General features: G+C 40.9%; 1 protein-coding gene across 1 annotated transcript in view; it reads left to right on the forward strand.

Moving 5' to 3' along the window:
• TDRD9 (tudor domain containing 9) overlaps positions 1 to 22,747 on the forward strand; it is a 139,357-nt gene that overhangs the window by 90,606 nt on the left and 26,004 nt on the right. Inside the window, exons 16-30 of the mRNA XM_064374513.1 lie at positions 660 to 825; positions 916 to 979; positions 1,060 to 1,123; positions 1,425 to 1,469; positions 2,396 to 2,449; positions 4,799 to 4,915; positions 6,027 to 6,134; positions 8,513 to 8,613; positions 12,429 to 12,602; positions 14,718 to 14,829; positions 15,683 to 15,895; positions 16,168 to 16,257; positions 16,796 to 17,056; positions 21,473 to 21,628; positions 22,367 to 22,437. Of these exons, the coding sequence (XP_064230583.1) occupies positions 660 to 825; positions 916 to 979; positions 1,060 to 1,123; positions 1,425 to 1,469; positions 2,396 to 2,449; positions 4,799 to 4,915; positions 6,027 to 6,134; positions 8,513 to 8,613; positions 12,429 to 12,602; positions 14,718 to 14,829; positions 15,683 to 15,895; positions 16,168 to 16,257; positions 16,796 to 17,056; positions 21,473 to 21,628; positions 22,367 to 22,437 (1,796 nt within the window). The remainder of the gene's footprint in view (positions 1 to 659; positions 826 to 915; positions 980 to 1,059; positions 1,124 to 1,424; positions 1,470 to 2,395; positions 2,450 to 4,798; positions 4,916 to 6,026; positions 6,135 to 8,512; positions 8,614 to 12,428; positions 12,603 to 14,717; positions 14,830 to 15,682; positions 15,896 to 16,167; positions 16,258 to 16,795; positions 17,057 to 21,472; positions 21,629 to 22,366; positions 22,438 to 22,747) is intronic.

Genomic DNA, 22,747 nt, shown 5'->3' on the forward strand with positions numbered 1-22,747 from the left:
GCTTACTATGCTGGGGCTGTGGATGTTCTGCTTATGACCTTCGAAGTTGAGGATGCCTCTGTGTTTTCCCTTCTTTATTTTGATTGATTGATTGATTGACAGGGTCTTGCCCTATCGCCTAGGCTGGAGTGTAGTGATGCAATTATGGTTTACTGTAGCCTCAAACTCTGGGCTCAAGTGACCCTTCCACTATGGCCTCCCAAGTAGCTTGGACTGAGGTGTGAGCCACCACACTTGGCTGCCTTTAAATATGATACCTGCTTGGGTTTCTGTGAAATACATTGTGTCAAGTTAGGGACGTTTTTTCCCCATACATAGTTCAGTAAGGTTTTGTTGACAGTGGCAGCTGGGAGATCCTTCACTTAGTACTGTGTGTCCCATGTTTGTTCAAGAGTGAGGTGAGGTGAGTAGACTTTTGTGAAAGTCCTTTAGTGTTACCTCCCGTATCATACTTCAAAAAAAAATAGTGAAATGTGTTCTAAGTTTCAAGGGCAAATTTAAAAAGTTTTGTTTTGTTGCATGTCAACCTTTCATAAATGGACTTAAAACCTTCTTCACCAAAATTTGGTCTTCATTTCCTGTTTTGGACTCTCCACCTTCAGGGGAAAAAGTATGCATAAGTCAGTGCTTGCTCATAACACTAATTTTATTTTATAAAGGTTGGGGCACTTGCAGTGAGTGGGCAGAGAGAGGATGAAAACCCCCATGATGGTGAATTGACCTTCTTAGGAAGAGTTTTAGCCCAGCTTCCGGTAAATCAGCAGCTTGGTAAACTCATCGTCCTTGGACATGTATTTGGATGTCTAGATGAGTGTCTTATCATAGGTAAGTGTGAGAACAAATCAATGCCAATGGGAAGTTTATATATACCACTCTCACAGTCTCACATTCTTCTTGTTTATTTTTTATTGTTAGCGGCAGCTCTTTCTTTGAAGAATTTTTTTGCAATGCCCTTTCGGCAGCATCTCGATGGATATAGGTACTGACTGAACATTCATATTTTAAAGTGTCACTGTATTTTAATGGTATTGAATAACACTGTTTGTTATCTGTTTATAGGAACAAAGTGAATTTCTCTGGCAGTAGCAAGAGTGACTGTATTGCACTTGTTGAGGCATTTAGAGTAAGTTTTCTGTTGTGTAAACCATGAAAGCAGCCACCACAGATTATTAGTACATTTTCGTACCACAAACGTATGAGGTAGAGAGAGAGAGAGACAATGTTTTATCTCTTGAAAGTATTATTAGGGTTATTGGTGTCCAGTGTTAAATTAACTGTGCTGGAAGAAGTGGGGGAGATAGAAGTCCAATTTTATGAAATTGAAAACATTAAATTTATAAGTTTTCAGCAGTTTGTTGAAACTGGACTGAAAAAATTCAGTTAGCCAGCACATTATTTTGAAACTTTGGATCCTTTATTTTCAGACATGGAAGGCGTGCAGACAGAGAGGGGAGTTGCGGCACCCAAAGGTTGGTGAGCCCTTTCCTGCTGCTTTGTAGGTGGCTGTGAGTGATCAGAGAAGGACTCTGTCTTGGCACGGTCATAGCATGTGAATCATGATGGGGCTGCCTGTGGCTGGAGTCCAGGTCACTTGTAGACAGTGCTCGCACGGCTGTCCCAAGAGTGGCAGACCATAATCTCCATAGACCGGTCCTTTTGCTTCCATTGCTTCTTGGGAGGCTGCTAGCTCTCAGGCCTGTGCTGGAGCTGTGGGGCTTGTTTCGCGGCCCCACGTTGGTTGTACTGATCTTGCTGTGGTGTCTGCAGCCCCTTTGGCTGTGAGTGTTTCGTCGCTGTAGGTACTGGGTTGAACTGGGTGTCAGTTCAAAATTGAGAGCCGTGTGCCTGCTGTTTTCTGTTTTCAGCTCTTTTAGATAATGGGCTTAAAAGAAATGTAATCTGTTAGCTTCGATTTTATTCTTTTTTTAGTCAGGCTTTGTTCTTCTAAACTTATTTGGTTCAACAGACTGTTTATAGGTCTGTCGTTTCTGTGTTGAGATTTGCTGTGCCTAGATATATCTCTACCAATACGTACATGAGTTAGCTGTTCAAAGTCTTTTAAAGACTCAGCTGTATTGTTTTTCTTGTTGGTGTATAGTTTGTCAGACATCTTTTCTGAAGATAATCAAGTTATGACTACCTTTAATTTTTGAGACAGGTGAACTCAGAAGAATTTCTGTATTGTGTTGATGGTTGGGTATTATGCTTTATGGCTTCGGTGTAAAATTGGATATACCTGGCCAGGAAGTGCCACAGTCAACATTGAGTACATGTTTAATAGCTCAGTAATTTACATTAATCATTAAATTTTTGGATGAAGCATATGTATTAAAGTAGCTAAATTAAACTGATTTATTACCTTAATATTGAGTATTCTGCTCTTATATATTTAAAGGATGAACTTGATTGGGGACGGTTAAATTACATTCAGATCAAGAGAATTAGAGAGGTAAGTTAAGTTTTTTGACAAAATAGATACAAATAAGGTTGACTTATCAAATATTTATGAAGTAACACGTATTAAGTACGTGGGTAGTAATGAGTATTTCAAGAAGTGTATTTCCTGCCTGTTTCCGAGTTGAGTAGGAGTGTCTCTGGTGTTTTCACCTTTCAGTATAACTACTTGGGTTTCTAATAAATATTCCTTTTCAAGTTAAGGAATATTTTTTCCCTATACATAGTTTAATGAGGAACGGTCGTATAGTCTTGTTATATCTTTTCAGTATATGTCAAGATAAACAGATTGGGTGTGGCGACTTACACCTGTAGTTGCAGCTACTGGGGAAGCTGAGATGAGAGGTTTGCATGAGCCTGGGGGAGGTAGAAGCTTCAGTGAGCCGTGATTGCATCAGTGTACCCTAGCCCAGGTGTTAGAGTGAGACCCTGTCTTGGGAAAAAAAAAAGATGAAGATATGGTATTTTATTTTTTTAACCTGCGAATACAATCTTGCATTACTTAATGACAGGGATACATTCCGAGAAATGAGTAATGACATGGTTTTGTCCTTGTGCAAACAGCGTAGAAGGTACTTACACAGACCTAGATGGTATGGCCCACTACACGCCTAGGCCGTATAGTATAGCCTGTGGCTTCTAGGCTGCAAACCTGTACAGCATGTGACTGTATTGAACTCTGTAGGCAATTACAACAAAACGGTAAGTATTTGTGTACCTAAACATATCTAAACAGAAAAGACGCAATAAAAATATGGCCTAAAACTGGGTTTCCCAACTCCTGGGCCATATTCGCCTTATGAGAATATGACTAATGCCTGATCTCAGGTGGAACAGTTTCGTCCTGAAACCATCTCCACCCACCCTGGTCTGTGGGAAAATTGTCTTTCATGAAACCGGTCCCTGGTGCTAAAAGGGTTAGGGATTGCTGGTGTAAAAGATAAAAATGGCATACAAAATGAATAGAGCTTGCAGCTGTGGGTGAGTCAGTGAGTGAGCAGTGAGGGAATGTGAAGGCCCAGGACATCACTGCACGCTACTTTAGAACTGATCAACACTGCAGACTTGGGCTACACTAAGTTCATTACACATTTTAAAAAATTAATTGTAGCATAATATAACTTTTTTTGTGTGTGAGATGGAGTTTCACTCTTGTCACCCAGGCTGCAGTGCAGTGGCATGATCTCAGCTCACTACAACCTCTGCCTCCTAGGTTCAAGCGATTCTCCTGTCTCAGCCTCCTGTGTGGCTGGGATTACAGGTGCCCACCACCACACTGGCTAATTTTTTGTATTTTTAGTAGAGATAGGGTTTCACCATGTTGGCCAGACTGGTCTCAAACTCCTGACCTCAGGATGATCCACCTGCCTCGGCCTCCCATAGTGCTGGATTATAGGCGTGAGCCACCACACCTAGCCTTAATATCACTTTTTTTTTTTTTTTTGAGACGGAGTCTAGCTCTGCCCGCAGGCTGGAGTGCAGTGGCTCAGTCTTGGCTCACTGCAACCTCTGCCTCCTGGATTCTCCTGCCTCAGCCTCCTGAGTAGCTGGGACTACAAGCGCCTGCCACCACACCCAGCTAATTTTTGTATTTTTAGTAGAGATGGATTTCATTGTGTTGGTCGGGATGGTCTTGATCCCTTGACCTTGTGATCCGCCTGCCTCGGCCTCCCAAATTGCTGCAGTTACAGGCGTGAGCCACCATGCCTGGCCAGGGGTATGTGTTTATAAACAGATCATAGAGCATATATAGTTATGTATTCTGGTATTTTCTATGAGTGTTACATTGTTCATCTTTAACATTACTTATTAATTAATTTCTAGTAAGGTGATTCTTGCCAGGCATGATGGCACATGCCTGTATTGCCAGCTGCTTGGGAGGCTGAGGCAGGAGGATCACTTGAGCATAGGAGTTCTGGGCTGTAGTGCGCCATGCCGATTGGGTATTGCATTAAGCTCAACATTGATATAGTGACCTCTTGGGAGTGAGGGACCACCATGTTGCTTAAGGAGGGATGAACCCGCCTAAGTTGGAAAGGGAGCAGGTCAAAGCTCCTGTGTTGATCAGTAGTGGGAATGTGCCTGTGAATAGCCATTGCACTGTCTTGCCTGGGGAATACAGCAAGATCTTGTCTCTAAAAATCTCCCTGCCTTGACTTCCCAAAGTACTGGGGTTATAGGCAAGTTACTGCACACAGCCAAAAGATGATTCTTAATTAGCTGCAGTATTTCATCCTGTAGATGTGTTTATACTTTACCCAGTGTGCACTTACTTTCTAGTGTTTTTACTGCTCTGATAACAAATGTACCTTTAAGACATCAGATTTCAATGTATTTTTCTTAGGTGGCTGAATTATATGAAGAATTGAAGAATAGAATCTCACAGTTCAACATGCATGTTGATTCTCGGCGACCTGTCATGGACCAAGAGTATATATATAAGCAGCGATTCATTCTACAGGTGTGCTGGAATTTCCTGGATAGTTTTTTCCTGATTCTTTGTGCTTACAAGGTCTCATAGTTGAAGAGGCACTTAACTCCTGCTTTCTGATACGAACCACGCCTCAAAGGAGATTTTAGGTCCATCGTGTTTATACTGTGTTTGGGAACCAGGAAACATTCTTGTTTTTCATGGTTTGCATTATTTGTGTCATTGAGTCGATGATTCACCTAGAGAGTATTTATTGTTTATTTTATTTATTAATATTTAATTGATTCAGACCCATTTCTAATTTCTAGGAAAGTATTTCTGTAGAGTACCTGTGTTATCACTGCTTCAGGAGAAATCCTTCTGTTTTAGTTTTTAAGAAAGTGAAGTGCTCTTCATATTCAGTATATGTAGCTATTCCCCTACGCTGAAAATATTATTTTAACTTTGGAGGTCACGGATTCAGATGACTAGTAGTTAGATGCATGTAGCGAGCGAGGGAAGTGTGTCCTGCCAGGTGGAGACTGCCTCTGCTGTAGGGTTTCCTAGAAGGACTGGCTGACGCATACAGAATTGAGGTAGATGCCTATAAACTGGGTGTGCTGGGAATGTGCAAGTGTCTTCCCGGATGTAAAATTGTCCTAAGGCTGGGGGAGAGTCTTTGGTGGGTGTGTTTGAAATTGGGTATATTTTTATTGAAGAAGGGACTCTTTGCAGAGTGCATATTAGAGGTGAACAGTGGATGCCAGCCTGCTGCCCTAAGTCTGAGTGTTCCAATTGGAGTTTTATCTGAACATCTGAGAGAGTGCCTCACACACAGATGTGTGTGGGGAGAAGTGGAGAAAGTTGGCCAACCCCTGAGGCTTTGTGTGGAGAATGGTTTGCATCCTTGTTCAACTTGCTGTTCCTAAACCTCATTCTAAGGAGTACTCAAGCTCTTTTGAAGAAAGACGTTTCTGTTAGGTGAAAAAAAGTGTTTCATTTTGAGTGTTTCTGTTAGATGAAATTACCAGAATTGTGACTTTCTGCTTAGTTGGTGAAAGGTCTTGTAGATGTCATATCATGCTGGGTTGAGATTAGTATGCTGGTGAGAATGACTGATAAAACAACGCCATTACTTCATGAAAATAAGTTTCTTTTCCAGGTTGTATTGGCAGGTGCTTTCTATCCAAATTACTTTACTTTTGGACAGCCCGATGAGGAGATGGCGGTGAGGGAGCTGGCTGGCAAGGACCCCAAGACAACTGTCATGGTAGGTGCAGGGGGCAGGTAGCCCTCCCTGGGGTATGGTTGGTAAAAACGTTTTCATTTTCTAATTGTTTCTGTTTTTGTGAGTCCTAAGTGAATTTTCCCCTGGAGGGAATATTAGGCTTGTTTGGCCTTTTCATGTACCATCTACTTGTCCCTCAGTCTCTTGCCTCCCTTTCTACAGATCTGGCCTTACAAGGAAGCCTTGAGAGTTTATACGTTCAAGGTCAATGTTGATTTGATCATGTGCTGTGTTGAAGGATTTAAAGCACTTACAAGTTTAAGAACATTTTCTTAATTCACAACTTCATTTTATACAAAATAAAATGTTATTGGTTGGCAACTGAATGCTGTGGCTTAAGCCACCTATCCTCCGACCTGGATGCCCGACAGAACCACCTAGAGAGTGCTTATTTTATTTATATTTGTTGAAATTCAGATCTGAGGTCCCATGAGATTTGAGCTAGAAAGTATGGCCTAGAAATCAGCATTTAAGTGGTGTGTACTTTGGGCATATCTAATGATCAGCCACAGGCCCTGACTATTGAATTCACATTTGCGACCCAGTTGTTTAAAGCCCAGCAGCCAGAAAAAGAAATTTATTTTCGTGAAGTAATGGCATTGTTTTATCAGTCATTCTCACCAGTGTACTAGTCTCAACCCAGCATGATATGACGTCCAGCACACTGGAATAAAGCATCTGAGACTGGACTGTTTTGGATCACTTGGTTCCAGTATGTGCCTGTATCTGATAAGGGGGGATGAGAAGCACTTGAAGTTCGTTTGTGTCATGTCATATGCGCTCAGTCATTGCCAGCTTTTATTCTGGTTATTGTTACACCATCCCTGCTAATCCTGAAGAAATAAAGAGTTCATGAGGAAGGGGCGCAGATGACTTGAGATTACAGTTGGAGGTCTTTAATAAGCGCCGAAATGAACTGGTGCTCATGCTGGAGATGAGAGATACACTTGATACCTGTGGAAGGGATTTTAAAAGGAAGTCATTACTTTTTATAGCTACTGAGGATCATTTGATTGGCACCTGTGCTTTTGTTGGCCCTCAGGGTTGATTAAGCTCTCTGCTTGGCTTCCTGTCTCACCCCTCTGCCGCTTGATGGTTTTCTTCCCTCAGCTGTGCACGACTGGAAGGGTTCTGTAGTACTCTTCCTCAGACGTCCAGCAGCTGTGCCTGCATCCCTCGACCACAGGCAGCCTAGTCACATGCACTCTGGAGGCTCCAAATTACCTAGTGTATGCATAATAAAAGCTAAATAATAGCTAGCTTTACTTAGCACTTGAGAGACTGTGTGTTAGGTACTTTTTATTCTTCTCTGCGCCTCACCCCACCCTTTGAGTTGGGGATTTCTCATGTCATTCTTATTTCATGATGTGGCAGTTGGATCCCTGGGCAACTCTGTAACTTGCCTAAGGAGATACACAGATTCAGGGAGTGAGGAGACAGGAACTAACTGGATCTGAGTCCCAGCCCATGCCTTCACTTATGCCTGTCCTGTCACGGAGCTCCGTGCAAAGCTGGGCTGGCACAGGGGTGGCCCTGGTCCGGGGAATGTATGGAGTGCTGGGAGGGCTTTGCAGAAACCCACTGTGGTGCCTTGAGAGTTTATACAATAAAGATCAGTGCCAATTTGATCATGTGCTATTTTGTCCTTCTGCTATGGTGATGAGGAAATGCCCACTTCTCTCATTAGTTAGACATTTTCCTTTAAAGCTTACGTTCCCATTATTCCTTATGTAGAAATCTGTTTTAAAAAAAAGTATTTAATAAGCTTGATTATTTTAAGGGAAGATAAAACAGAAGAAAACAAATCTTAATTCTGCTGTGTTAGACTTACACTTTTTTTTTTTTTTTTTTGAGACAGAGTCTCACTCTGTCGTCAGGCTGAAGTGCTGGAGTGCAGTGGCACGATCTCGGCTCACTGCAACCTTCACCTCCCGGGTTCAAGTGATTTTCCTGCCTCAGCTTCCCGAGTAGCTGGGACTACAGGCATGTACCACCACGCCCAGCTAATTTTTGTATTTTCAGTAGAGACAGGGTTTCACCATGTTGGCCAGGATGATCTTGATCTCTTGACCTCATGATCTGCCCGCCTCAGCCTCCTAAAGTGCTGGAATTAGGATGAGCGACTTACATTATTTTAACAGGGGTAGAATTAGCCTTTATTTAACATATTTATTATAGAACTTAGTTATAATTTAAAAGTCATTAAATGCACTGATCTGTAGAGTTTATATATTATGGTTAAAGATAGTAAATTATGTTTTTAGAAACTAAAACAGTGTGCAGCAGCTTTGAGCTCGTGACTATTGAAGCTATTTTGTTAGCTCTAATAATCTGCTCTGATTTTGTGTTATGTTTTACAGTTGAAACACATTCCTCCCTATGGATTTCTTTACTGTAAACAACTACAGTCTCTCTTTAGACAATGTGGTCAAGTCAAATCCATTGTATTTGATGGTGCAAAGTAAGTAGTATATTTTTGTAGTCAGCTGCAATTATGAAAGGCATAAAGTTTCAAATGTTTACAGATGCTGATTCTTACAACGGAGTACCCATGGAAATGGGTCTTCCTATGGGCTGCTGCAGTTGGCTTTCAGAGGGTAGCTTTGGTTTATCTTACAGTCAGAAGCAATTTATCTTCTCTTTCTGCTAAGTGGCCTCTTAAAGGAACTAAGCTGCCGGTTGGTGGTCAAGCGTGGTCACTCCAAGAAGGCTCAGTAACTCTGTGTGATGCTAAGGCAGATTCTCTGAAAGTGATCTTCACTTTCATGCACCTGTCCTCAGATTTTCTCAGTGAGTCATTAGGAAGAGTTATTTTGTGGGCCATGAAGATGCTCCAAAGTAGAGTGTATCTGTTTATAGTTATCTAAGGCAGATAGGTTTTGAATATTTTTGGAAGGCAAACATTGTGAAAACTCAGTTTGGCCCGACTTACTGCATGTAAGGAACAAATGGTGTGTTTTGGAGTATCACCGAGTTTTTATTTCTAACAGGAAATGTTTATGTACCAAAAAGCTTAAAGTTTTTAATGTTTAAAGTTAGAAGTTTTTTCCAGTGTTCTGTAAATGTTGTAGAAATTTTTATTTAATTTGACAAAGCTTTGTAAATAAGAACAAACACTTTTTCTTTAATGTCCAATTCACTCAGGTTGAACATTAAGTCAGTTTTCAGTTTGGAGTAATTCTCTCCAGCATTTTAAGTTCCATTTCTATGAACTTTCAATCTAATATATTGATTTTCTTTATAGGCCTGTAAATGCCTCATGAGACAAACACACAACTCCCTTACAAGCAAAACCTTCCTAAGTGTTTTGACTAGAGAATTAATGAATTAAACTTGTAGTGTCTGAACTTTTCTTAAATATTCTGATGTAAATTATAGTAAGATTCTGAGTCACATGTATAAAGTCACTTACTTAAAGCTGGAATCACACAGCTAAACTCATTCCTGAATATTGTGTGTCCACTCAGCTGGGTGAGGTTCCGGTTCTGCATGATGCTCCTTTGACTGATTTGAGTGGTCAGAAGTCTTGGCTCCCATAAGATTGCAGCATCTTTTTGTTCACTCATCTTTACAACTGGATTGGGTTCTGTGTTTGTTTCTTGTTCTTACTGTCTGGGACCTAATTTCTTTTTCTTTTTCTTTTATTTTGAGACTAAGTTTCGCTCTTGTTGCCCAGGCTGGAGTGCAATGGGACAATCTCTGCTCACTGCAACCTTTGCCTGTTGGGTTCAAGCGATTCTCCTGCCTCAGCCTCCTGAGTAGTTGGGATTACAGGCATGCACCACCATGCCCGGCTAATTTTTGTATTTTTAGTAGAGACAGTGTTTCTCCATGTTGGTTAGGCTGGTCTCAAACTGCTGACCTCAGGTGATCTGCCTGCCTCGGCCTCCCAAAGTGCTGGGATTACAGGCATAAGCCACTGTGCCCAGCCTGTGTGGGACCTTTTTTTATAGGTATTTAACTGTATTTTTTCATTCTTCATATTTCCAGCTTTCTAGTCCTAATACAAATGTCATACCAATTTTTTTTTTGGGAAAGTAACAGTATTCTTTCTGGTTATACCAGTACCAGTTCTTGGGATTCAGGAAAGGCAAAGGAAGATAGAATGATTTAAAGAATAAGAGCTGTATTTCTTTTGGCACAGAGGAGGGCTGACTTCATGTAGCACTCTGTGAGGTGCAGAGGGTACATGGACACATCATATTCTCTCATAAGAAGCTTTCAACTTCATGGTAGGAGTGGAGAGACAAATTAGTTTCAGACATTTGCCTGCTGGGAGAAGTCATGGGAGGGCCCCAGAAGGGCAGAAGAAGACATTCTATCTAGGCCCCAGTGTCAGAGCAGTAACATTCATTTGAGACGTCCTCGAGTGGACGTTGGAGGGTTGTGAGGTCTTGGGCTGGTGTGGTGGCCAGTGCAGGGGTGGTGCAGCAGGGTCAGGGTGGTGTTTCAGCGGGAGGCAGGCATGAACTGATCTTGATGGTGGAAAGCCGAGACTGTGTACACATAGCTGGCAGCCATTTGGGTGGAGCTGCTGTGTCGGATGGAGTCTGTTTTGAAGAGGTCAGATGCTGACTTTGGGACAGTCTTCTGTGGCAGATTGATGAGTGTGAACATGACTAGATGGGGACTTGGAGTCCTTTGAGTGTTCTGACCAGAACTGTGTTTTATGGACCTTACTCAGGGATAAGGGGAAGGTTGAGACAGGAGAAGAAGCCGGCCTTCAGTCTTAGCAGTAGTCCAAAGCAGAGATACTGAGATGTGAAGCCAGAATGGTGGTATTTGACGTGAAAAAAGAGGCAACAGATGGGAAGGAGGATGTCTTGGATTTGGCTGGTGTTTGCATGTGGCGGGCAAAGAAGAGAGAGGAGCCCAAGAGTAATCTGGCTTTCCAGCCTGGATACTGGGGAGGATGGAGCTATGAAGAGCAGATGCTGAGGTCTGGAGTTTAAAATTACTTCAAAGGAGTCTTAGGAGAGACTCTAAAGAAAGGAGATAAAGCAGAAGTGCATGAATCAGGCAGTGGGTGGAAGGAAAAGGCATACATTTATGAGTGAAGAGGATGGAGCGTGAAGGAGGGCGGGGGAAGGTGGAGTGGGTCAGGGTCCATTCATGTACTTGCTCCACACACCTTTCCTGCTGGACATCTTTCCAAACTGCTGAGGGTGTTTCCAGGAGAGATCTCACTACAGGAAGATTTTTATAGTAGTGAAAGGGGCCCAGGTTTGTTTTTGTGGCTCTGTGATGATGTGGGGACCCAGGAGCATTAGAACATGCATGCAAAGCAAGGTAAACTTGACACTGTCTTCTTATGCCTGGCACATCCAGCAGGCACCTTTTGCTCCATGCCTGCTACTCATGCCCCAGAGAGGGGACTGGAATGGGACATGGAAATGTGGGCTGGGGCAAGGGAGGGCATTTATCAACATTACTTGGTGTTTTATTCTGTTCTTGCAGTGCTACAAAGAAATGCCTGAAACTGGGTAATTTATAAAGAAAAGAGGTTTAATTGGCTCATGGTTCTGCAGGCTCTATAGGCTGCTGCTTCTGGGGAGGCCTCAGGAAACTTACAATCACGGTGAAAGATGAAGGGGAAGCTGGCACGTTTTACACGGCTGGAGTGGGAGGAAGAAAGCAGGGGGGAGGTGCTGTACACTTTTAAATAACCAGATCTCGTGAGAACTCACTCACTATCACGAGAACAGCAAGGGGAAATCCTCGCCCATGATCCGGTCACCTCCCACCAACCCCCTCCTCCAATATTGGGGATTACAATTGGACATGTGATTTGGGCAGGGACATAGATCGAGACTGTATCCCTTGGTAATAAATTTAATAGTTCTTTTGAAGGGGGATTACAAAGATCACTGAGCCATACATTTGTGTGGTTTTCTGTATCTGTTTTATTTTAAGAGAATAAAGAAAGACATTCTGTTATAATCATGAAAATGCTTTTGTAATTATGAAAGTAATTATGAAGTAAGATTTCTTAGCCCAAAATTGCATGTGACTTTAGTGTTTATTCTGCATTATACTGTACAAGGATGATGCTCGGTTTTGGTTTAATGACATGTCATTGTAACTTTTATTTCTCTTAAATTAATTTCTATTGGAGAAATTAGTAAACGTTATTGATTAATTACAGATTGAAGAGTTACTGGCATTTTGAGGAGAGATGTGACAGAATTTCTGTCTAATCTTGAGAGAAATGAATATGCAGTTTTTTAAAATCAGATGCCTGATATATTTATTTTTAAATTTACATTTGTGGAGCAGAGCCTTTGTGGAATTTTCACGAAATCCAACAGAGAGATTTAAAACCCTTCCTGCAGTGTATATGGCAATTAAGATGTCTCAACTAAAAGTTTCACTTGAGCTCAACATTCATTCTGCAGAGGAAATTGAAGGGAAGGTGCAAGGCAGGAATATCTCAAAGCTCAGGAACACAAGGTATTTTCGGGAGGGAGGCGGCAGACACGCTCTACCTGCTTTCACATTTTCAGATATTATTTTAAAATGGCTATCGATCTGACCTTGCTTCAGCTCATGTTAAAAGCACTGGCTTGGCTGGATGCAGTGGCTCACCCCTGTAATCTCAGCACTTGGGGAAGCTGAGGCAGGCGGATCATTTGAGGCCAGGAGTTTGAGACCAGCCTGGCCAGTGTGGTGAAACCCCATCTGTACTAAAAATACAAAAATTAGCTGGGCTTGATGGCACACGCCTGTAATCCCAGCTACTAAGGAGGCTGAGGCAGAAAAATTTCTTGAACCTGGAAGGTAGAGCTTACAGTCAGTTGAGATCGCACCACTGCACTCCAGCCTTGGTGACAGAACAAGACACTATCTTTAAAAAAACAAACAAACAAACAAAAAAAAACACTGTTGTGGCCGGGTGGAGCTGCTGTTGAATCCTGGTTGCATCATCTCCTCACTGTGTGTACTTGGACACATTACCTAACCTCTCTGAACCTCAGTTTTTTTCTGTTTAATAGAAATGATACCGGCTGGGCGCGGTGGCTCACACCTGTAATCCTAACACTTTGGGAGGCCAAGGCGGGTGGATCACTTGAGGTCAGGAGTTCAGAACCAGTCTGGCCAACATGGTGAAACCCCGTCTCTACTAAACATACAAAAAATTAGCTGGGTGTAGTGGTAGGTGCCTGTAATTCCAGCTGTGTGGGAGGCTGAGGCAGGAGAATTGCTTAAACCTAGGAGGTGGAGGTTCCAGCCTGGGTGACAGAGTGAGACTCTGTCTCAAAAAAAAAATGTTGAAGGCTGTTGAGAGGATTAAGTGATATCATTTTATGTAAATTTTAGTTTAAATGGTAGGGATTAAATCTAATGTTAATTTCATTTCTTCCTAGATAGGATTATGCATTTTCTTTTGAGAATTCTCTTTTTAAGCAATGTGGAATATTCTTTGTCCTCAACACAGCAGACAGTGGGACATAATGGATGCAGCTGGGGGCACCTAGTTGCTTACCAGTGCAAGCTACCTTTCCTTGCCAAACGACATCTTTCCTGTGCCCACCCAGAGAGTGGTGCAGGGCTGGGGCTGTCTGTAGGGCTCCTCAGCCCAGGGCAGGGGCACCTTGCTGCATGCAGCTGCCATCACCCTGGTGGGTCTTCTCTTAGATCACACTAAGTCACCCATGATATTTTTGACAGATTGCTTGCCTTTTGGCCATATCCCCATAATCACGTGTGTGGGAAGTCTCGTTTATTATTTCTTAATTGTAGAGTTTTCAGTTTCAAGAGGAACTTAATAGGAATCTGAGGAGTTGGTGGAGGAAGGGAAATCTGTTCCATCTGACTTCACCTAGTGTGTGACTTGGTTTCTGAGAATTTGGGAGTGTAGTGGGTTCAGTCCTTCATGTAGAGAAGACCTCTCCTGCTCTAGTGAGGTCAGACTCAGTTTACTTTTGTGATTGAATGCCAGGGAGTCACTCATTGCCTGAGTCACTCATAAAAAATGGGTCTGGAGATCAGGAAAAGAGTTGGATCACAATCTTTCTTATAATTCTCTTCATTTCAGAATAAAGTATTAGGGAAGGAAATTTTTGTTTTCTATCAAATTTATCTTTTGTATTTCAGTTGTTTAGCATTTACTATCTTTAGCCTTTAAGGGAAAATTATATTTTCGGGGTTTGTTGGAAAATCACGTGTTTGTTTTCTAATGTAGCATCAAGCCAAGCATGGATTTTTCTACTTTTCTGAAGGTCATGGTGCACATTTGAAAACACAAGTTAGGTAACATCGCAGGTCTGAGATTTAGAATGTATACCCTTGAACGTAGATATTCCCTGAGAGTCTTGTCCTTCATAATGTATTCCTGGAGGGGTGTATATAATTGTTGGGGTGTGTGCCCCTTCCAGAGCCCTTCAGAAGCCAGCAGAAATTAATGTTTGAGATGAAATCAAATTTGTCATCTCTGGCTTAGGTATTTTATTAAAATGTTCTTTCCTTGTAGAAATATTAGAATAGTTCAAGTGATAATTTCGCATATGTAAATGTGTTTTCCTTATCAAATTTTATTTTTATTTTTTTTAAATTCATATTACATAGGGTGAATGTGGACTTTCAGAAGCAGACGGTAGACCCTATGCAAGTTTCACTTAACACATCAGACAGGTCCCAGACAGTTAGAGATCTCCTTCTAACTATTGATGTCACCGAGGTAAGGATGAAGTAATTGAGCTTTTCCTTCTTAATCTAAAATCATCATGTTATGTACAGGAAGTTTACACACACACACACACACACACACACAACTTGTGCACATTGGTAATCTTGTTAATGTGGGTGAGCTTGAATTATCACTGTACTTGTTAAATTTGAAATGTGGCTAAAATGGAAAATGAAACATTCTAGAATCAAAGTTAATTTTTAAAATATCAAGTACATTTAAAATGCTGAAATAATCAGATTTAACAAGATACATGTTAGAGGGAAAAAAAGTACGTATATTTTTGAGACAGAGTCTTGCTGTGTCACCCAAACTGGAGTGTAGAGGTGCAATATCTGCTCAGTGCAACGGCTGCCTTCTTGGTTCAAGCGATTGTCCTGCCTCAGTCTCCCAAGTAGCTGGGATTACAGGTGTGTGCCACCATGCCCAACTAATTTTTGTGCTTTTAGTAGATAAGGGGTTTCACCACATTGGCCAGGCTGGTCTCGAACTCCTGACCTCAAGTGGTCTGTCCACCTCTGCCTCCCAGAGTACTGGGATTACAGGTGTGAGCCGCTGTGCCTGACTGAAATGATTGTATGATCTCAGAACCTTTATGTGAGAATGAGTCTTGTACCTCCAAGGAAAGAATATCTTTCACACATTTCCTTACCTGAGTTTACCAGGGGACCCCCTCTTTTTGTCTTACAAACACCTATTAAAAACCTATAGAATACTTACGTTCCAAGGAGCATGCTGCTGAGATGTGGTGCAGCGTAGGGTGTCAGCTCTAATTCAAGCTCATTTTCCTCCTTAACGAAAGTCCTTTCTATATTTCATCTCCGCTCCTCCTCTTCCTTTTTAGGTGGTTGAAGTGGGACACTTTTGGGGATATAGGATTGATGAGAAAAACGCAGAGATTCTGAAAAAGCTTACTGCTGAAATCAACCAACTGACATTGATGCCCTTGCCCACTCACCCACATCCAGACTTGGTCTGTCTGGCACCTTTTGCTGTTTTTGGCAAACAAAGCTACTTTAGGGCTCAAGTCCTTTATGTTTCTGGAAATTCTGCTGAGGTATGTTTTTCTGTAACGAGTCACTGGAAGGGAAATGAGACAGACATACAGCAGTTTATCAAATATCTTTTATAATTATAGGTGGAAATTAAATTTAAAATAATTACGGTTAGCAAAGTAGTCTGTTTCCCTCATTGATATGTGGATTTAAGCTCAGGTTACTCTAAGAACTCTATAACTGTAGGATTGGAGCAGACTGCTCTATTGCTATTGCTCAGGTAGGACATTGTTTTTGACCCCATATTAAACTGTATCCTTGCTTTATTTTTTAGGTATTCTTTGTAGATTATGGCAATAGGTCTCATGTAGATCTACATCTTTTGATGGAGATTCCCTGTCAATTTCTTGAACTTCCTTTCCAGGTAAGATAGAGAAGACTCTAGTGAATGAATGCTGAATGCTAGATAGGATTCCAGGGTCCTGTGGTGCCCCGCCTCGACTTGCAGATAGCGGAGCTAAGGCCTAGGACAGAGAAGGGACTTGTTTTGTCACACTAACCAAATTTGGTTTCTGCTTTTCAAAACATATGTAAAAGGTTTCAGATTTAGCAAAAAAAATAAAGTTGCTGTTTTAATCCAGTAGTATTTTCTAATACTGTTTCTAAGTTTTCTGGTTATGTTAAAACCAGACAGACTTTTTAGGTAGGCCAGAGACATAGTCACACATGCCCTTACCATCAGTACGAAGACAACCTAAAAATTATTCTAAATGTTCATCGTTATTGTTAAAAAGCATAGTCAAGCTTCTTTAGGAAGTTCTCACCACCCCAAATTGGTTTTATTAGGACTTTTATGAGAACACTGTTGAAGATAGCTGAACAAGGTCTGTTTTCAGTGGTATTTGGGATGAGTGTTTTGCTCATTTATAAAGCTATTTGAGCTGTGCCCTTCTGTCCTGTAGGCTTTGGAATTTAAGATTTGCAAAATGAGACCATCGGCAAAGTCTCTTGTTTGTGGCGAGCACTGGAGTGACGGGGCCAGCCAGTGGTTTGCCTCTCTGGTGAGCGGCTGCACCCTTCTTGTGAAGGTCTTCTCTGTGGTGCACAACGTCCTGCATGTGGATGCGTACCAGTACTCGGGGGTCCAGGATGCTATCAACGTAAGAGACGTCCTCATCCGGCAGGGCTATGCTGAGCTCACGGAGGAGTCCTATGAGTCCAAGGTGTGTGCTGTTGCCCTTGCTGGAGCACGTGTTTGTGTGAGAAAATGGGGCGGGCTTTCCTTCCTCTGTGGACACTGAGATAGGAGGAGGCAGACAGTGTTCCTCTTCACCATTTGCTGTGCTGTACTTGTGTTAAGACTAGTGGCACCAATTTAAATGTCTTCTAGATTTCTCTGAGACAAAATTATGGTGGCTGGGTATTGTTTTTGTTGGTCTCCTATTTAGCTTTTTTATTTCTTTTTAAAAATTAGTTTTTTTTTTTTTAAGTAGAGACAGGGTCTCCCTGTGTCACCCAGGTTGGTCTCAAACTCCTGGGCTCAAGGGATCCTCCTGCCTTAGCCTCTCAAAGGACTAGGGTTACAAGTGTGAGCCACTGTACCCAGCCTCCTATTCAGCTTTTTATCTTCTTAGGATAGATTTGAAAACGTTCTATATATGAGGAGTTTTAAAAATGGATTCCAAGATTTATCTCCCTAATGGAAGTAGTTAATAAAATATTTCAAATATTTCAAGCATTTCAAAACTTCTTTCAACGATTTCTTTCGAAATTAGTGTTAGAGTTATTTTTCATGATCTGCACATTTGAGAGGCCACTTTTTTCCTTTTTCAGTTGACACACAATAATTGTACATCTTTATGGGATATAGAATGATATTTTGATATGTGTATATAATGTGTAATGATCAATTGAGGTTGATTAGCAAATCTGTCCCGTCAGATATTATCTCTTTGTGTTGTAAACATAGAAGACCTTTCTTCTGCTTTTTGAAAATACACATTATAGGTAGCCATACTGACCCCAAGAACTTATTCCTCCAGTCTAGCTGTAATTTTGTGTTTGTTAACCAATTTCTCTCTGTCCTCCCCTTCCCCTGTCCTTCCTAGCCTCTAATACCCACAGTCCTACTCTCCATTTCCATAAGTTCAATTTTTTTTTTTAGCTCCCACACATAAGTGAGAACATGTCATGTTTATCTTTCTGTGTCTGACTTATTTTGCTTGACATACCGTCCTCCAGGCTCAACCATGTTGCCAAGAATGATAGGATTTTTTCCTTTGGTGGCTGAATGGTATTTTATTTTGTATATGCTATATTTTGATTATCCATTCATCTGTTGACGGACACCTAGGTTGGTTCCATATCCTGACTATTGTGACCAGTCTGCAGTCATCCTGGGGGTACGGATATCTCTGATGTACTGATTTCCTTTCCTTTGGATAAATACCCAGTAGTGGGGTTGCTGGATTGTATGTTCCTGCTGTTTTTAGTTTTTTGAGTAACCTTCACACTGTTTTCAATAAAGACTGTAATAATTTACCTTCCCACCAAGAGTATATAAGAATTCCCTTTTCTTAGCATCCTTACCAGCATTTACTTTGTCTTTTTGATAATAGCCATTCGAACTAGGGTAAGATGATATCTCTCATTATGGTTTTGATTTGAATTTCCCTGATAATTAGTGTTGTTGATAATTTCCATATATTTGTTGGTTATTTGTATGTCTTTTTTTTTTTTTTTTTGAGACAGAGTTTCACTCTTGTTGCCCAGGCTGGAGTGCAATGATGTGATCTCAGTTCACTGCAACTGACCTGCCTGCCAGGTTCAAGTGATTCTCCTGCGTTAGCCTCCCGAGTAGCTGGGATTACAGGGATGCACCACCATACCCGGCTAATTTTGTGTGTGTATACAAAATACATATATGTATATAGAGAGATGGAGTTTCACTCTGTCACCCAGGCTAGAGTGCAGTGGTACGATCTTGGCTCACTGCAACCTCTGCCTCCTGGGTTCAAGTGATTTTCCTGCCTCATCCTCCTGAGTAGATGGGATTACAGGCATCTGTCACCACACCTGGCCTTTTTTTGGTTTGTTTGTTATTTTTAGTAGAAATGGGATTTCACCATGTTGGCCAGGCTGGTCTTGAATTCCTGACCTCAGATGATCCACTCACCTCGGCCTCCCAAAGTGCTGGGATTACAGGTGTGAGCCACCTCGCCTAGCCTAATTTTGTATTTTTAGTAGAGACAGGGTTTCTCCATGTTGGTCAGGCTAGTTTGAACTCCTGACCTCAGGTGATTTGCCTGTCTCAGTCTCCCGAAGTGCTGGGATTACAGGCACCTGGCCTCTTTGTCTTCTTTTAAGAAATGTCTATTCAGATCCTTTGCCCATTTTTTAATTGGATTATTTGCTTTTTTGCTCTTTGAGTTCCTTGTATATTCTGGATATTAGTCCTTTGTCGGATGAGTAGTTTGCAAACATTTTCTCCTGTTCTGCGTTGTCTCTTCATTCTGTTGTTTGTTTCCTTCACTATGCAGAAGGTTTTAGTGTAATATAGTTCCATTTGTCTGCTCTTTGTTCCCTCTGCTTTTGAAGTCTTGGCCATAAAATCCTTGCCTAGATCAGTCTGCTAAAGTACTTCTCCTTGTTTTCCTCTAGTAGTTTTTATAGTTTTAGATTTTACATTTAAGTCTTTAACCCATTTTGAGTTGATTTTTATATATGGCAAGAGATAGGAGTTTAGTTTTACTCTTCTGCATTTGAATGTCCAGTTTTCCCAGCACCATTTATTGAAGAGACTATCCTTTCCCCAGTGAATGTTCTTGGAGGCTTTGTTGAAAATCAGTTGTCTGTAAATGTGTGGCTTTGTTTATGGGTTCTCTGTTCTGTTCTATTGGTCATCTGTGTGTCTGTTTTTATGCCAGTATAATACTGTTATGGTTACCATAGCTTCGTAGTGTGTTTCTAAGTCGGGTACCATGATGCCTCTTGTTTTGTTCTTTTTGCTCAGGATTGCTTTGGCTTTTGGGGTCTTTTATGGTTCCATGTGAACTTTAGGATTGTTTTTTCTATTTCTGTGAAGAATGTCATTGGTATTTTGATTGGAGTTGTATTGAATCTGTAGCTTGCTTTGGATAGTATGGTCATTTTAGCAATATAAATTCTTCCAGTTCATAAACATGGGATGTCTTATTTGTTTGTGTCCTCTTCAGTTACTTTAATTGGTATTTTGTAGTTTTCATTTTATTCCTAGGTATTTCATTTTATTTTTGTAGGTATTGTAAATGGGATTGCTTTCTTGATGTCTTTTTTTAGCTAGTTATTGGTGTATAGAAATGCTACTGATTTTTGTATGCTGATTTCTGTATCCTGCAACTTGTCTGAATTCATTTATTGGCTCTAAGAGTTTTTTGGTAGAGTCTTTAGATTTTTCTATATACAAGATCATATTATCTGCAGAGAGGGACATTTTGACTTGCTGTTTTCCAATTTGGATATCTTTTCTTCTCTTCCTCTTGCCTGATTTCTCTGGCTAGGACTTCCAGTACTATGTTGAATATAAATGGTAAAAGTGGGCATCCATGTCTTGTTTTAGTTCTTAGAGGAAAAGATGTCAGCTTTTCCCTCTAGTATGATGTTTGCTGTGAGTTTGTCATGTATGGCCTTTCTTGTGTTGAGGTATGTTTATTCTATACTTAATTCGCTGAGAATTTTTTTTATCTTGAAGTAATGTTGAATTTTATCAAGTGCTTTTTCTGCATCAGTTGAGAGAGGCCATTTTTGAAATCGATGTTGAAGGTCCTTTATTTTACTCCTCTTATTTCTGCTGGGAGTGAAGAGTGCTGGGAATCAGGAAAGGACAGTCTAGCAAAATGTTAGCCAGAGCGCTGGTTAAATTCTGTATTTAATTTGTATAAAAACACTTCAGGAAATTATGTTAATATTTCCAGTGTAAAACCAAAATTTTATATATTAAAAAGTCCTGTAAAAATGTTTCTTTCTTGGGAATGATAGTAAGAGAAGAAAAAAGAAAATTAAAAAAAACTGTAGGCTGGGTGTGGTGGCTCACACCTGTAGTCTCAGCACTTTGGGAGGTCTAGGTGGGCGGATCACCTGAGGTCAGCAGTTCAAGACCAGCCTGACCAACAGGGTGAAACCCCATCTCTACTGAAAATTCCAAAAATTAGCCTGGCGTGGTGGTGGGCACCTATAATCCTAGCTACTCGGAAGGCTAAGGCAGGAGAATTGCTTGAACCCAGGAGGCAGAGGTTGCAGTGAGCTGAGATTGCACCACTGCACTCCAGCCTGGATGACAAGAGTGAGACTCTGTCTCAAAAAACCCAAAAAACTGTAAAAACTGTAAAAAAAGTTTATTTCTCTTAAATTCTCTAACGGCTAAATGTCACAAAGGCTGTCTGATTTCTTTTGTTTGAAGAAATAAGGTTCTAAGTCTTTTCTTATTTCTTTTGTTTGACTCTTAAAATGAACTTGATAACATTATTTCCCTATACTTTAATTAATGACATAGAAATCAGAGTAAGACTGTGCCTATGAAATATTTTGATTAGTTTGGAAGAAAGTGCTTGTAATCTTTTTTTTTTTTTTTTAAACAAAACAAACTTTTCTTGTTTGTTCAGCAAAGCCATGAAGTTCTCAAGGGCCTCTTTTCCAAGTCAGTAGAAAACATGACAGATGGCTCTGTGCCCACTCCCGTGAAAGACGACGAGAAATACCTCATCCGGATTTTGTTAGAGAGCTTTTCTTCCAATAAACTGGGTACTCCAGGCTATAAGGTGATTGTAGGAGTTTTAAAATATAATTTAAAAGCTTAGTGTCATTCTACATTTATATGCTAGGAGTTGTAGTCAGTCGTCGTGGTGGTTTTTTCTTTTCTGGTTTTTAATGCTGTTACTTTTCTCATAATGGATCCTATTATAATAAGAAAAAACCCTAGAGTTTAGTGTTTAGTGGGGTTTAGAGAGAAGCTTTGACTAGTTATTTTTTTTTTAAACCGTCCTGACACCTGCTTTTTTGTCAGACTGAAGGAAACACAGCGAGTGAACTCAGAGGACTGGCCCCAGCCTTGGACTCCCTGGCTGGCCGTTGGAGCTGGTGCTACCCGCCTGCTTGGAGAATAGGGCTGGCTGGGATGTCCCCTGGTTCAGGGACTCCACTCTGTTTCCCCAGCCTCTGGCTGTGTGGGCTCAGGTCTGCCTATGCACCTGCGTGGATCTGCTGCAATTGAAATAATAGTATTTTTACTAAATTATTTGTCAGTGATTTTTGTTGTTGTTGTTCAAAGGCTTTCTTAAACATATATATCGAGGAATGTTAGTGAAATCATTGAAGAGAATCAGCTACATCCCAGAAAAATACCTTCTTTAAGGCACTTTTTCTTGACTGAATCGTGAGGACGTTATGAATGAGATGTCTTTTTTTCTTTGAAGATTGAGCTGACTTTTGCGTTTTAAAAGTTCATGTTAGGTGCTGTCTTGTTTGTTGGTGACGCTTCCTGCATTTTGTGCACGCAGGTGATACTTCACGGGCCTTTTAACCCTTATGAGCTGAGGTGCCATAGCTTGACCAGAATATCCAAATTCAGGTATGATGAATTGCAGTTTTCCATGAATTTTTTTTCTCTGCTTTTCTATTTATAGACCTCATCAGAAAATAATGTATCTTTATATCTAAACTGTTGGAATGTGTTATCTTTTCTAACCTCTCATTCTCTGCCAGCTCCTGATTTGAGGTATTCTCTCTCTCATGTGAAAGCCGTTCTACATAAGACATATCTTTTATCAGAGACTACATTTTTTTTTCTGTTCTTGTTACAATTGTTATCCAGCAAAGCTGTGAGTGCCCACTGTGTGTCAGGAGCAGTGTGTGGTTTGGAGCAAACAGTAGTGAACGAG

The sequence above is a fragment of the Aotus nancymaae genome, unplaced genomic scaffold, assembly GCF_030222135.1.
Source record: "Aotus nancymaae isolate 86718 unplaced genomic scaffold, 86718_ANA_hifiasm-v0.15.2.pri h1tg000011l, whole genome shotgun sequence".
Classification (NCBI taxonomy): Eukaryota; Metazoa; Chordata; class Mammalia; order Primates; family Aotidae; genus Aotus; species Aotus nancymaae.